General features: G+C 43.3%; 1 protein-coding gene across 1 annotated transcript in view; it reads left to right on the forward strand.

Moving 5' to 3' along the window:
• The window catches only part of TBC1D22A (TBC1 domain family member 22A), a 233,518-nt gene extending 224,960 nt beyond the window's left edge, over positions 1 to 8,558 (forward strand). Inside the window, 1 exon segment of the mRNA XM_015413497.1 lies at positions 8,258 to 8,558. Coding sequence (XP_015268983.1) covers positions 8,258 to 8,386 — 129 coding nt within the window. The 3' untranslated portion in view covers positions 8,387 to 8,558.
• The last annotated feature ends 6,934 nt before the right edge of the window (positions 8,559 to 15,492 follow it).

Genomic DNA, 15,492 nt, shown 5'->3' on the forward strand with positions numbered 1-15,492 from the left:
ATATCCAATCTGTTGTATGTATGTGGTTGAAATCTATATAGTACAGAAAATCTTATTTCATCAGGACTGTACCCAGCTTCATTATACTGGACAGTCATTGAAGCCTCCCAAATTTTGTTTTTAACTTGATTTTTATGTTCCATCATTCTCAACTTGATGCTTCTTATTGTTGACCCCACATATAATTTTTAACATGGGCAAACAGCTACATATATTTGTCAGCAAGCTGCCATTCTGTTTTCTGTGACCTCTGTGTACATATCCTTTCCCTGTTGCACCCAGCTTGTTTTCTATCATCCTGCTCCTGCGTTGGAATGCACAAGATAACTGCTGGAGGTTGTGTGGGGGAGAAGATGCTGTAATGCTTGCCTATTGCTTTTCTCATGAGTACTGCACCTGTGTTTTGTCTGATGTTCTGCCTGGTTCCCATGGACTGGGCGCGCAACCGTTTCATTAGCCCGCCAGCGGGAATGCTATTCATTGGATCTGTATCTGTTTGAATTTCCTTTATTATGCTTGACCTAACTGTGTATCCCCAGTTCTAACAAAGAACGTGTTTGAGTATGTCTTCAACGCTTTGAAATAAATTTTGCTTTTCTTGAAAACGTGGATTTATTCTCGATGCTTGGGGATCCAACATATTGTTAGAACTCTCTTTCTCCTATCGTTCCGAATCTGGCAAGATCATGAGCGGAACTGAGGGAAACCTACATAACACGGAGGGGGACTCAGGATCGGTCCCACATACCTCCGCTCCTTTGGTGTTCACGACTGCAGCCTCGGTGGAGGGTGCCGTGGGGGGAACGATCCCCCGCCTGCCTGCACATCTGTCTTGGCCGCCTCCGACCCCTTCGCACTGGGGTCCGCGGAAGACTCAACAGCAGGATGACTGGACTATGTACAACACTCAGGGCACCCGAGAGGTGTACTCCCGTCGGGGGAGCGGATTACGTGAGAGTCTGTTTGACAAGGGATTGTTCCCGGAGCCGGGGACTACCTCGGAGAAGGGGAGTTCCAAGCAAGACCTCGAGGAGTGGATGTTCGAGCCATCGGGGCCGCGAGGCCACGCAGAAGATGAGGAGGGCACCGGAGCCTTCCAAACGGAAGAGGACTATGACCCACCCCCGGACTATCGACCTCGGGACCCCATCCCGGAGGAAACTACCGGGGAACGACTAGCAGAACTGGAAGACTCGGTGAGAGACTTAATGCGGGCATTCCAGGATGTGATGGAAGGTCTGCCGGGAATGATGGACGTTAGAATGGCTAATTTCCTTGACGCACACGCCGCGCAGCAACAAGTTGCTCCTGCACCGGGATTTCCCGCGCCGCCGATGCCTGCCCAGCCGCTACAAGCACCGGGAGTTCCCGCGCAGCAGGTACCTGTGCAGCCGCCGGTGAGACCGCCTCTGCAAGTGCCTGTGCAACCGCCGATGCCGGGGGGTCCGCCGGTGCCGGGTCTGCCGCCACCGATGAGGCCAATGCCAGCGGGGCCACCGGTTGGTCCGGGTCTCCCTCTCAGGGGAGTTCCGGGTCAGCTGGGACCGTTGGTACGGCCTCCATGGCCCAGACCCAAAGATCTACTGGAGGCTACCTTTGACGGCAACCCAGATGAACTCGCTTTCTTCACGGTGAGAGTGCATAAATTCGTAGAAGAGAGCCGACACCTGTTCCGAAATGAAGCTGGTCTTATTGATGTCATCTCGGCAAGACTAAAAGGAGACGCCGCCACATGGTATGTTGGACTGCACAATGACCGCGGTCCGGAACTTTTGAATTTGCGAGCATTCATGTGGGCGCTGCGGGCGAGGTTTGAAGATGTCAACGCGAGCCAAAGAGCTAAAGCGTTTCTCCGCACCTACCGCCAGAATAAGAAGTCGGTTCGCGAGTACACACTGGAATTCCACAAGCAGGCAGCAAAGCTCCGAGACTACCCTGATCATATATTGGCTGAGATGTATCGATTGGGACTCAACGCAGACATCCGAGAAACGGTTCTGAAGACTGTCAATCCTGTCTCCCTGATGGCCTGGACCCAGGAAGCTGAAAATGCAGAGGATCGGCTCACCACCATCAAACTCGACTTGGCTGCTACGACCAACAGACCCGCCGCTGCCAGTGCCTCCAGACCCAAGACTCAACGCCTGTCGGAATCGGCACGAGAACTACGTATGAAGATGGGGCTCTGTCTCAAGTGCGGGGAGAAGGGGCATTTCGCTGTGGATTGTGGCAGCCGTCAGGTAAAAGACAAGCCGCCTACTCCAAGCCCGAAGACACCGCTGACGGGGAAGAAGGGGATGGCTAAACCGCGTTTCTCCAAAGCTCTGCAGGCGGCCCAAGGCCTGGAGGGAATCGAACCGTCTGCTGCCGAGTCAGAAGAGGAGGTGGTGGCTGAAACGGCGGAAAACGACAACGGCCTGTTGTGAGAGGCGCAAAACGACACGGCCATTCTAGCTCTGCGCCCAAGGTGGTGAGAGAAACCCCTTCCCTGTTTTTCGTGACTGTCTCGTTAATGAATCCGCTCCTGGGGACCCACGTTAGGGTGAGAGCGTTGATTGATTCTGGGTGTGGGAGGGATCTCATCAGCCCTAGAGTGTTATTGGCACTGGAAGCGGGGATAGTCCCCTTGAAGTCTCCCATCATTTTTACCCAAATGGATGGGGCACCCATGGAACCTTGTACACACGAGACTATGGCTTTGCGGTTGGGGGCTGGCGATCATTGGGAATCCAGATCCTTCATTGTTACCCCTAAATCGCAGTTTGACTTAGTACTGGGGAGTCCCTGGTTGTTTACCCATGACCCTTACATCTTGTGGGAAGAAGGGGTTGTCAAATTTGTGTCGGCTAAATGTGTAGATCACTGCTGGTTGGACTCGTGGGGGGACCAGCCGACCGCACAGTTCCCCTGCGGCGCTTTGCAGCCGGAAGAGTTAGCTTCTTTGCCTCGAGAGTATAGAGACTTGGCGAAAGTGTTTGGCGAAGATGAAGCTAACGAATTGCCCCCCCATCGCTCTACTGACTGTGCTATTGAACTTTTGCCTGACTGTAAATTACCTAAAGGTAAAATCTATGCGATGGGGCCGGCTGAGAAAGTTGAACTGCGGAACTTTATTGATAAAAACCTAGCCCGAGGTTTCATTCGCCCGGCTTCCTCCCCTTTCGCCGCGCCTGTACTTTTCCGAAAGAAGAAAGACGGGGGGCTTAGATTGTGCACTGATTATAGGGGTCTGAACGCTGTTTCTTTGTCCAATGCCTACCCCCTCCCGCTAATCAAGGACTTGGTAGCTGAGGCCACCAAGGGCAAAATCTTCTCGAAACTTGACCTCCGAGATGCATATTTCCGTGTGCGCATTCGGGAGGGGGATGAAAGTAAGACTGCATTTAATACCCCTTTGGGGCAGTTTGAGTACCTCGTTATGCCCTTCGGGCTTCAAGGGGCTCCGGGGGTCTTCATGAACCTAATCAATGAGGTCCTACATGAGTTCTTGTTCAAAGGAGTGGTCCTTTACCTTGATGACGTGTTGCTGTACTCTCAGGACCTCCCGTCGCATATTAAATTGGTGCGCCAGGTCCTTAAGCGACTTTATGAACACCACCTGTTTGCAAAGCTGTCAAAATGTGAATTCCACAAGACATGCATTGACTTTTTGGGTTATCGCATCTCTGGGGGGAAGGTGGAAATGGACCCTGCTAAAATACAGGCTGTACTTGACTGGGAACCCCCCAGGACCCGCAAACAATTGCAAATGTTCCTCGGATTCGCCAATTTTTATAGAAATTTCATCCAGAATTTCGCTCAAATTGCCCTTCCTCTGACTGATTTGCTAAAGACCAAGGGGAAGGGGTTTGATGCTACGAAACCAGGCGCCCCGCTTAAATGGTCCCCTGCTTGCGCAGAGGCTTTTGAGAAACTTAAACTGATGTTCACATCTGAGCCAGTGCTAGCGCGCCCTGATGAAACTAAAAAATTCATTGTCCAAACTGATGCCTCGGATGTGGCAATGGGGGCCGCTATTTTGCAAGAAGGGGAAGATGGTCGTTTACACCCCCTCGCATTTGTGTCTAAAAAGTTTTCTGACGCTGAACGAAACTGGGGGATTTGGGAGAAGGAGGCATCAGCGATCCGGCTGGCTCTCTCCACTTGGAGGCAGTGGTTGGAGGGGGCGCAACTGCCATTTGAAGTCTGGACTGACCATAAAAATCTGGAAATGCTGAAATCCCCCCGTTCTCTCAACGCTAAACAACTTCGTTGGGCGGACTTCTTTGCTAAGTTTCGATTCACTCTTCGTCATTTCCCTGGGACGGCTAATTCCCTGGCTGACGCGCTCTCACGCCTCCCACAACATGACAGTCAGCGTGAAATCATCATGGACTCTGTTTTTTCCCCCTCCCACCTGGGGGGGGCTGTGGTCACCCGTGCGCAAGCGCGCTCGATTCCGCGCTCTGATGAAACTTCGCCTTCCCTTTTCCCTGGGGGGGGGGGGGCTGGGTCCAGAAATATATGTCTGCTTTTACTGCTGATGATGATGCCTCCCTGAAAGCGTTGCCAGATTGTGTCCGTAGCCCTGAAGGTCTGATTTATTCTGGAGACAAACTGTATGTGCCTATTTCGATGAGGAGGGAGGTGATGGATTCTGCTCATGGTTCGAAACTGGCAGGGCATTGGAGTTTTGTTAAATCTCTGCAACTCATCCGCAGACAGTTCTGGTGGCCACAGATGCGCAAAGACCTCTTGACTTTTGTTCGGTCCTGCCAAACCTGTGCCTTGACTAAACCCAGAGTGGGCAAGCCTCCTGGTCTTCTGCAGCCACTCCCTACCCCATCGAGACCGTGGGAAGTGGTGTCCATGGACTTTATTACTGACCTCCCTGCGAGCAAAGGGAACACTGTTATTTGGGTGGTTGTTGATTTATTTTCTAAGCAAGCTCATTTTGTGCCTTTTCCTTCCTTGCCTACAGCTCAGAGGTTGGCGAAATCGTTTATGTCTCACGTGGTGAAAATTCATCAATTACCTGCTAAATTAATTTCTGACAGGGGGACCCAATTTGTTTCTAAGTTTTGGAGGGAACTTCTTTCCATTTTAGGGGTGGAACAAGGGCTCAGCAGCGCGTATCATCCTGAGACTGACGGACAAACAGAACGAGTTAATCAGACCCTGGAGCAATATCTTCGTTGTTTTACTAATTATCAACAGAATGATTGGTGTGAATTGTTGCCTCTTGCTGAATATTGTTATAACAATACTGTCCATAGCTCCACGGGCATGTCTCCTTATAAAGCTGTCTCTGGTTACGACAGCCCCCCCTCCCTTTCCTGGAGGGGATGGGCCAACGTCCTGTGGGGGATGCTGATACATGGTGTATGTCCTTGCAAAATGCATGGCCTCTGCTATGCCAAACGCTTGACGCAGCCAAGGCTGCTTACAAGACCCAGGCAGACAAGGGTAGGGTGGTGGGGTTTGATCTGAAACCTGGGGATCTTGTGTATGTCTCGACCAAGAACATTAAGATGCTGCGACCTAGCAGGAAATTGGGGTGGAAGTTCATTGGTCCATTCAAAGTGCGTAAAGTCATAAATGATGTGGCGGTTGATGTTGTTTTGCCTAAGAATTTACGTGCTCTGCATTCTGTTTTTCACATGAGCCTGTTGAAGAAGGATCCTGGCCCGTCTCCCTGGAGACCAGCAGTTACTCCTCCTCCACCTGTCATTTTGGAAGGGGATGAACATTTTGAGATCGCTGATATCCTTGATTGTAAAGTGAAACGTGGTAAACTCTGGTACCTTATCGAATGGGTTGATTTCGGTCCCCAGCACCGCGAATGGGTGGAAGAAGGGGATATTCGGGCCCCTTACCTGATCCGTAGTTTCCACAAGAGGTTCCCGGACAAACCGGGAGGTCTCCCGCCCAGCCCGGGAGATCTCCCGCCCGACCCGGGAGGTGTGTTGTAAGTGTATTTTAAGGGGGGCAGTATGTCAGCAAGCTGCCATTCTGTTTTCTGTGACCTCTGTGTACATATCCTTTCCCTGTTGCACCCAGCTTGTTTTCTATCATCCTGCTCCTGCGTTGGAATGCACAAGATAACTGCTGGAGGTTGTGTGGGGGAGAAGATGCTGTAATGCTTGCCTATTGCTTTTCTCATGAGTACTGCACCTGTGTTTTGTCTGATGTTCTGCCTGGTTCCCATGGACTGGGCGCGCAACCGTTTCATTAGCCCGCCAGCGGGAATGCTATTCATTGGATCTGTATCTGTTTGAATTTCCTTTATTATGCTTGACCTAACTGTGTATCCCCAGTTCTAACAAAGAACGTGTTTGAGTATGTCTTCAACGCTTTGAAATAAATTTTGCTTTTCTTGAAAACGTGGATTTATTCTCGATGCTTGGGGATCCAACAATATTAGACCACAGGAATTACAATTAGTAAATTGGTCTATGTTCCATGTTATATTAAGCTGAGGATGTTGAAAAACATGCCCTTCCATCACCATATCACAGGATGGAGAAAATGTAACAGCATTAAAGATATAGTGGTCAGGTCAGATATGATTAAAACAAAGGGTAGTGAATCAACTTTACCTGTTGGATTTTTCAAATGTGGAAAATGTGTTGCCTGTGATAAGGGCATGTTTTTCAACATTGGTGGGATGCAACCTTGGTTGAGTCACTGTGGTCCATTTGTGGTGGGGGCTGGAGATCACCCAGAATTATAAATGATCTCCAGATGGCAAAGATCAGTTCTGCTAGAAAAAATAACTGTTTTGGAGGGTATGCTCTGGCGTTATATCATACTGAGGTAGCTTCCCTCCCCAAACCTGATCCTCTCCAGGCTACACCCCCAAATCTCCAGGTATTTCCCAACCTGGAGCTGTCAACCCTAGGAGAACTGGGAGATCTGTTGTGATTCCAGGAGTTCTCCAGCCCACACCTGGAGTTTTGACGTTGGCAACCCTAGAAGGAGAGAAGGAAGCGGGGTGGGGGTAGATTATGAGGGCTTTCCAGAAAAAAGAGAAAAGAGTGGGGAAGGGGAAAATGTCTCCCGCAAGTTCATGCAGTTCCCACTTGTAAGTTATATCCCAACAGGGGAACAACAAGGGCTTACAGGGGGCGTCTCATTTTCCCCTCCCCCACCATTTTCCTTTTTCCCTTCCCTGAAAGCCCCCATAGTCTCTCCCCTTTCCCTGCTTGCTCCTCTCTTTCCCACCCACCAACCAGCCTACCTTTCATCTGTCCCCTTCTTCAGCTATATTTATTATTTGTTTACTTCTTTTACATGATTCCTTTCTCCAAAGTGGGGACTCAAAGCAGCTTACATTGTTCTCCACTGTTCCATTCTATCCCCACAAAAACCATGTAAGGTAAGTTAGGCAAAGAATGTGTAACCAGCCCAAAGTCACCAAGAGAGCTCCCATGGCAGAGTAATAATTTGAACCTGGGTCTGTCAGATCCCAGTCTGAAACTAGGCTTTCGTCGGGTTGCTGCTGTTGAACAGTAGCAAGCAGCTAGGGCTGGGTGAGTTATACAAGTCACCTGGGTTGCTCTTAGGCCTGGTCCTGATGAGTCCTCCCCAAAACAGCCCTGAAAATGGCCCTGCCTTATACTGTCAGAAACCAAGGCCTTTAAGGCTGGCAATACTGTTGTATTTGCCCAGCAACAGCCACCAAGGGCATTTGTTTCTTAAAGCTACAGGTGCTCCTATTGTTATTTGGAGGAGTTTTAACCCCCATTGTAATTTATTTTAAAGAGTTCAGATTTTTCTGCTAACCTGGGGCTTTTTCAGGTTTATAGAAAGATCTGTCTTGTCTGCTCTTGTGGCCAATCTCTGGATTTAAATATGTTAAGAATTATGTATATATTAATACTTTTCTCTTGTCCTGGAGATTCTTCTTAAAATCATCTGATTTGTTAGATGTATTTTGTGTATATGTACATAAATGTTTCAAGGTTTATATGTATACATCTGATGTTTGCCAAAGGTGATCCATTTATTTATTCATTTACAAAATTTATATCCTGCCTTTCTGCCCTCTTCAGCGCCATGTGATGTTAAACAATTCAGAAATTTCATAGTATAAGATAGTACATGCTATGATGAATTTAGATGGGAGTCACTCTGTATAGGATTATACTGTAGTTAACCTGAACTTTCACTGGTTTACCCATTTCTGCAAAGTTTATCTTAATCAGCTTTTCAGTATATTGAGACATTTGTGAAATGTTTTCTGTTCTGATTTCTCTCTCTTCTTTTTCTCCTTAAGGAACTCCTAATGTTTTTACAGAACTTGCCCACGATGCACTGGGAAAATGAAGATATCAGTGTTCTTCTTGCAGAGGCCTACAGACTGAAGTTTGCATTTGCAGATGCACCCAATCATTACAAAAGATGAAAGAACCAGAAACTGTGCACATAGATGATCTTGCTTGTTGTGGCATGGTATCGCTTCTTTCATTATTTGGTTGTGCTGACATGAAGACGCACCAGTGTATTTGAATAAAATACTCCCTTTATAGATCAATGAAAAGCAAGGCAATGAGTAGGTTATCAAAGAAGTGGACAAGCCAAGCAACTGAGAAGCACAAGATTGAGCTCTGACTGGGCACTCATGTTCAGTGTGCACAGAAAAGATAGATTCATATTCAATTTTGGTTTCATTCAGCTCTCTTTTTCCTTTGGTAATTCTTTGACTGAAGAAAGTATTTTCTGTTCATTGGTACCTAATGACTGTTCTGTCTCAATGAGCCTTGTTCCTTGTCCATTACATTCATCATTTTGATAGAAGTATTGCTGGTATCTGATGTCCTTGTCAGCTAATAAAAATACTTGATCTTGCATAGAAAATAAGGATGGGGCACATCAGGCAGTATGGCAAGGGCGGGATCACACATTCTTGTTTATTTTGAGAAGCAAAAATATTTAAATCCTTTTGATGTGAACTTTGTTTACATGGTGAAACCCAGTAGCACAGATTTTGATGTAACACATGTTTAATTGGGAGGATTGGGGGGGGGGGAAATGCTACTTGATAACATCCACCGGGGATACACCAGGCATTATGCACTAAGGAGTGAAAGAGTTTCTAAAACATACTGATTAAAATTTCTAAAAATGATTTTTTCCCCACCATAATAATGTGTTGATAATTGAAATGGATTAAGCCATTCAATACATGTTAGGATACAGACCTCTTCTCTTGAAGTGTAGATTCCCCCCTCCCCCCATCAGAATCTTGGTTTACAGTGAAAAATATATTGAAATATGTTTTGCCTTACTTTGAATGTCTGACATCAATCAATCTTTATTAAAACAGTCCTTGACCAGCACAAAATAAAACAAGTTCATATACTCCAAATTTAAAAGACTATTAATAAATATAATATTTAAAGCATAATAATAAAATATTTAGAAGTACAATTTTAACCTTTCTCAGACCTTATTTATCTGCTGAATTCAGTAAGTGGCCACAAGAAACCTTGCGCTACTTGCTAAATTCAGTGATTTTCATCAGTTAGCAGCATTCTACTATACACTGATTCTGGGCAGCCAGGGTACCTACTAATTATAGGAGAGACAAACTTAATACAAACTTCTTGGTAGTAAGGGCAGCAAAATAAAACATGTTCTATAGTTTCAATCTCCCCTGTACTACAAGGGCATAACCTATTTTCCATTGTGACTTTTTTATTTTGCCCTTCTAGAACTGCTGAGGGGAGAGCTTGATTTCTAGCAAGCATAAATGCTCTCCTGTGACTTGATATCTCCAAATGAGAGAGATAAGCGGCTGGTGAAATGTGGACAGAAAAGCCGATGATCTCTCTAGATCGGTCTGCCACTCAATATCTAGCACCCTTTGTTTCATAGTTTGTTTTGCCTGTTTGTACCCAAGCTCCAGGACAGAAAAAGGAGAAAAACCCAGCTTATTTTTAACTGTCTTTAGCCAAGTTGATTCATGACTATCATTAAGAATCAGAGGAGTTAAGCCCTGGAGTTTTAGATTTAACTTTAACCAAAGATTAAATGAGGTAAGATACACTCTGGCCTCCTCTTTTACCATGCCCATTTCCAGGTGTACGTGCTAACAAAATGGGGCAATTGAAGGGTAGCTCTCAAAAATTTTGATTGCACTCGTTCCAGAGGTAGGAAGCATGAAGAAGATGACCCTATCATGGTCCCATATAAGATATGTGTGCCAGTGTTTTGGCTTGAAATAATTTAAGAAAATTATATTAAGGGCAGATTTTTGACCGATATCTGCTACATAATCGTGATGTGCCTTTCTGGAACCAGAGGCTTGTAGTACCACCCCCAAATACTTAAAGCTGGCCACCTGTTCTATTATATGTCCATTTATTTTCCATACCTGAGTTTTTGGTCTCCTCACAAATGCCATAATTTTAATGTTTTGGTTATTTATTGTCAGATGGTCTTTATTACAGTATTGAGCAAACACCTCCAAAGCATTTTTCAGACCTATTGGGGTTCTTGATAGAATTACTGTATCGCCTGCATATAATAGCACTGCTACTAGATCACTTTGCTGCAACCAGCTTTTAAACTTTTTCTGTAAGATGACTAGCATATAGTTTGCCAATAATATTAAGCCAATAATATTAAGCAAACTAATTGGCCTATAATTTGCTGGATTCTTCCTCCGTCTTCTTTTTTACAAAAGGGACTAAAATTTCCAAGCCCCAATCTTCAGGTATATGCCCAGAGGAGTCAAAAAATGTTGGGAAAGGTTGACTTGAGGCACGGTATCTGCATCTTACCTTCAGGCATAAACTGAGTATAGAGGAGAAACAAAGATGCCATCTCCCAAGTAGATTGGGTTTCTAGACCAGTCCTGAGTCAACAGCCAAGATGCTCTCCCATGTAATCAGTGAACTAACGAGCATTGATTTTGTACTACAGAGGCAGGGATTTGAAGATTACACTGTTAAAGTCTTCCCCTCCTCACTATTATACCTGGCTGATTAGTCAGCAGCCCTACCTACTATATATAATGGTTAATCTGGTACTTACGAGAGTATCAAATCAAAACTATATCTCTGTTTTTCTGAAAAGTGTAATCCAGCAGAGTGTGTTAATGCACTTGGGGGGGGGGTGTTAATATACCTCCATCAACATTTTGTTCTAATGTAATCTAAGAGACTCAGCTTCCTCCAGAACAATGAACAAAATGTAACAAACTTATTTTTTCAGATGCTATTTATAGAACTTTTGGTCTGTTATCTTACCATAAGGGGGCATTTTGTACAAATAGCAGAATCAAGTAGTAGAAAATTGCTTCTTAATTTTCGGCTTCAGGCTGCCGATGAGGGATCCGGGTGTTTTGATTGTTCTTCCACATTGGCATCCAGCACTCCAAAGAGAGTGAACCCTTTCCCCCTGAAATGCTAGATTTATATGAGCAAGGAATTTTACTGCTAAATGAGCATCAGTTGTATAACTGCCCATCTTCTGCCTGATCTGATAGTCCAGGAAAAGCAAGTTTACAGTTTGCATCTTTCTGTTTGTGTAAACTTGATCTGCATTACATTGTATTTTGCATTGAAGACCTGTTTTCAGGAACTCCTCAAGAGTGCCTTTTTATTTTTAGGCCTCTCAACTTGTTCGTTCGTGTCACTTTACTTCCTGCCATATTTATGGATTCATGAATGTTTGAGAACTGCAGGCAATAGAGCTGCTATTCTGCTTCCTGCCCCTCCATAATAAATTGGAAGATTGACCTCAAGGAGTGATGGATGCATGCATTTAAGAATAGGCAGATTGCTCAGGTATCTTGCTATTTAAGACCAATTTTGAATTGTCCTGAAACATTATTTATGAAACATGGTCTAATCTCTTCAATACACAGTTGATGTTGTTGTTCAGTCACACAGTTGAGTCCAACTCTTTGCGACCCCATGGACCACATCTCGCCAGGCCCTCCTGTCTTCCGTCGTTGATAATGTCATTAATTTAATAACACAGAGGCTTGGCCTCTTTCACAGGAATAAAACTGTAGGGATTTTCAAGCAACAATAAGGTTGATCTGGTGGAACTTCATTACTTAGGTGATAATCATACATCATTCCATTATGGAACTGGGGAACAACATCTGTTGTCACTGTTCCTGTGTTCCGCGCATTGATGTGTATGGAAACTTTGCTGTAGAGCAACCTCAGCAGACATTGCCTTCGGTTCTCAACACTGTAGAGTTTGTAGACATCAATAACATAAAACAGATTAGATTAGCTTCAATTGGCATAGTTCAACAGCTTCATTAGTAGCTGGATATATCGATCCTACAGACCTCTTCCACTAATGTTAGAATGGATCAATGGAAACTAGTCCATATCTTTCTGAAATATTACAACACTTTTGTTTTTAAGTTCAAAACGATTTTTCTGCATCTGTGGTGTTTTAAGTTTACAATATCATTTCGTGCCTAACAAAGCATCTTTCTGTAACAAATGCATATATGTAAAATATATAAAGCTGAAATATGTTACCAAATCTGCTAATGGGGTGAAATTTTAGTAATGTAAGATAAACCATAAATTGAAATTTACATGGTATATGGTTTCAGTCCTTATTTGCATAGGAATTTGAATAATGAAACATCTAGAGACATTTCCTTGGTTAGACAAGAAAATGTGTGTGTTAAAAAGTACATTTAAAATTCCTCTGCAAGGTCCATTTGAATTCACTTATCCTGTCTTCCAGCTTGCATTTGGGATTTGTATTGCTTCCCTTGAAAAAGTAAGTATTGTTAAGCCACAAAAAAAAATCTTCATGGATGGAGTGGAGGGAGAAGATAGCACATCGGTAGATGAGGGTATGGAGTTTCCTAAATGCATAGCTTGCATTTTTTTTGTTTTATAAAAATAGGGTATTTTACAGACAACCCATATTTTATGTGTACTTTCCCCATATAGACATATATTCTCTAAATAACTTTTAAAAAACATATAGTTGGTTTTTGATAATTTTGTATCTCAGGTAAAGTGCCATCCCAACCAAATGTTACATGGAAACAGAGACATTACTGCAATTTTGACATCCATTTGTTACAACTAGAAATTCTTTTAAAAAGTGGGTATCTGCTATACATATTCTTATGAGTTAAAACATGTTTCAGCATAGAACCGTTATCAGATTCAGGACATGTCATTAATTAGTCTGATTTGTAATTTCATGAGAATTTATAAGGAAGTCCTGAAGACAGTGTTGTCTTACATGCAATATGAAATATTATCCATAACAAAAAATGTACAGTACAGATATCCAATTATATCTATGGTATATGCTCAAAATGTAAATAGCAAGCAGTGTAATCAAATATGTAAATATAATACAGTTGAAAATATCAGATTCTATCTTGCAATCATCTGTACATCTGAAATATGTTAACAAATTGGTTGCACTACGCTTTAATTTCATATGGAGAAGCCCATAGATTTATATTTAACTTGAGAACTATACAATAAAATGTAACTACCCAAGATTGTGATTTTGTGTATGTTAATTAGATATACACAAGTGTTGGTGAAGAGCGTCTAGTTTTAACGAAATAATCCTATGTTTTGAACTTCAGTCATTAGATACAGCAGATCATGTAAACAGTAGGAATACTGGCTCAGTAATCAGAACCAAGAAATTGCAAGTAGATAAATAGGTACCACTTCGGTGGGAAGGTAACAGCATTCCATACGCCTTGGGATTTAGTCATGCCGGCCACATGACCACGGAAATATCTTCGGACAGCGCTAGCCCTTCAGCTTGGAAACGGAGATGAGCATCGCCCCTTAGAATAAGATTTGACGAGCTTTCGAGCAAGGGAAACCTTTACCTTTAATCAGAACCAAACAAGGTTCTATGTGCAGACAAATATGTAAACAGTATATGGTTAAATTGGGCCTGAAAAGAGATGACTCTGTGTGGAATCAAGTAATGACAAGAATATTTTGTTCATATATTAAAATCCCATATTTATTGAGTCCTTTGTGATAATAACCAGGTAAACAATATTTCAGAAATTGAGGAATATACTGAACTGTAACTTTGTTTAACTCATGCTATGTTGTGCAATAATATGAATTATTCTTTAAAAATTAAAAGGGGGGACACCTAGCTAGAACCTTTGGCTGCCAGGCAATCTTAGGATCTCCTGGCTATACTACAAACAATGCCATGTGATGGTGATGATGATGATTTAACATTGAATGCAGCACCAAGAGTTAGGCTTCTTTTAAAAAACTTTTTCTAGAAGCTTGAACGTTGTACTCCAGTTTGTGAAAGTAGTTTTCATGCAAAGAATCTGTAAAAGAAAAGGCCACTGGGTGCCTCTCACATGAAGCATTGGAGAACCTTTCTTTATTAATAACGAACGAGCAATCACATTACATTGAAGCAGTGACTTGTCTAGCTAAGCAGCAATGCAAAGTGGACAAGTGTTCAGTAGAATATGGGGCTCCTTCCCAGACGTGGAGCTGCAGCAGTGCAGGGAGTAATACTGGGTGTTGGTAATGTGTGCCTGTCAAACATTTTATTGCACATGATCTTGATCAGAATTGGAAGGCCTAACGACACAACTTGAAGCAAACCTACAGAATTTCTAAAACATGTCAAACACCAGCAAACAAGTGAAGCACCCCAATCCAAAGATGTTCTCTTTTCAACTAAAAATGCTTTATATAAAAGCCACAGTAAGTTAATCCACTCCTGTATGGAACCCTGCAGAGATGAATCTGATGAGATATATAGGTTTATCAAATTCTGCAGCAAAAATAATAGCATTAATCATTTATTTGTGTCTCTTCATGCATATGTTGATTTATCGTTTCACTCTATAAACCTTGTTTATTAGGAACTGGTATATAGATAGCAAGAGTCTCTGTGTCTAAGATAATGACAGTAGTCTTTCAATTTCAAATTATCTCATCCCCATTAAGCAGCAGGGTCACATCAAGGATATCCAAAGGAAACCAGGATTTACTGGGGAGGCTTGTTCTGGAGAAGGCACTTTTTCATTTTAGATGGCTTTAAGAGGGAATCTCTGAAGAACCTACACTGATATATTTGCCTCATCTTGGTATTTATTTGGACTGGCAGTTTATATTTACTAGCTTTTTAATTCCATGGGACTTGAAATGTCTTCAAAATACTGCTTGACAAGGTGGAAGGTAGCTTCAAAGACAGTAGAATGCAATACAAGTAATGAGATTTTCTGGGAAGGGACCTAGCAATCAAATATGGTGCAAAAATATCAAGAGTATTGTTATCAATAAATGGAAATGACAATGACAGTGCGCTCTGTATAACATCTGATTCTGGGTCCAGGCTGCAGCTTGCCACACTGTTTGTTGTGTAGTTTGTTGTGTAGTTGGGCATTAACCCACTGCAGTATGGGAAGGACTTCAAATTCAAATAAGCAATCTAACATTTGGGGGAATTGGGTATTTCCATTCCCTGAGAACTGGGCTGTTTATTTATTTATTTACTTACTTCACT

The sequence above is a fragment of the Gekko japonicus genome, unplaced genomic scaffold (genome assembly GCF_001447785.1).
Source record: "Gekko japonicus isolate JY-2015 unplaced genomic scaffold, Gekko_japonicus_V1.1 scaffold168, whole genome shotgun sequence".
NCBI classification, from domain to species: domain Eukaryota; kingdom Metazoa; phylum Chordata; class Lepidosauria; order Squamata; family Gekkonidae; genus Gekko; species Gekko japonicus.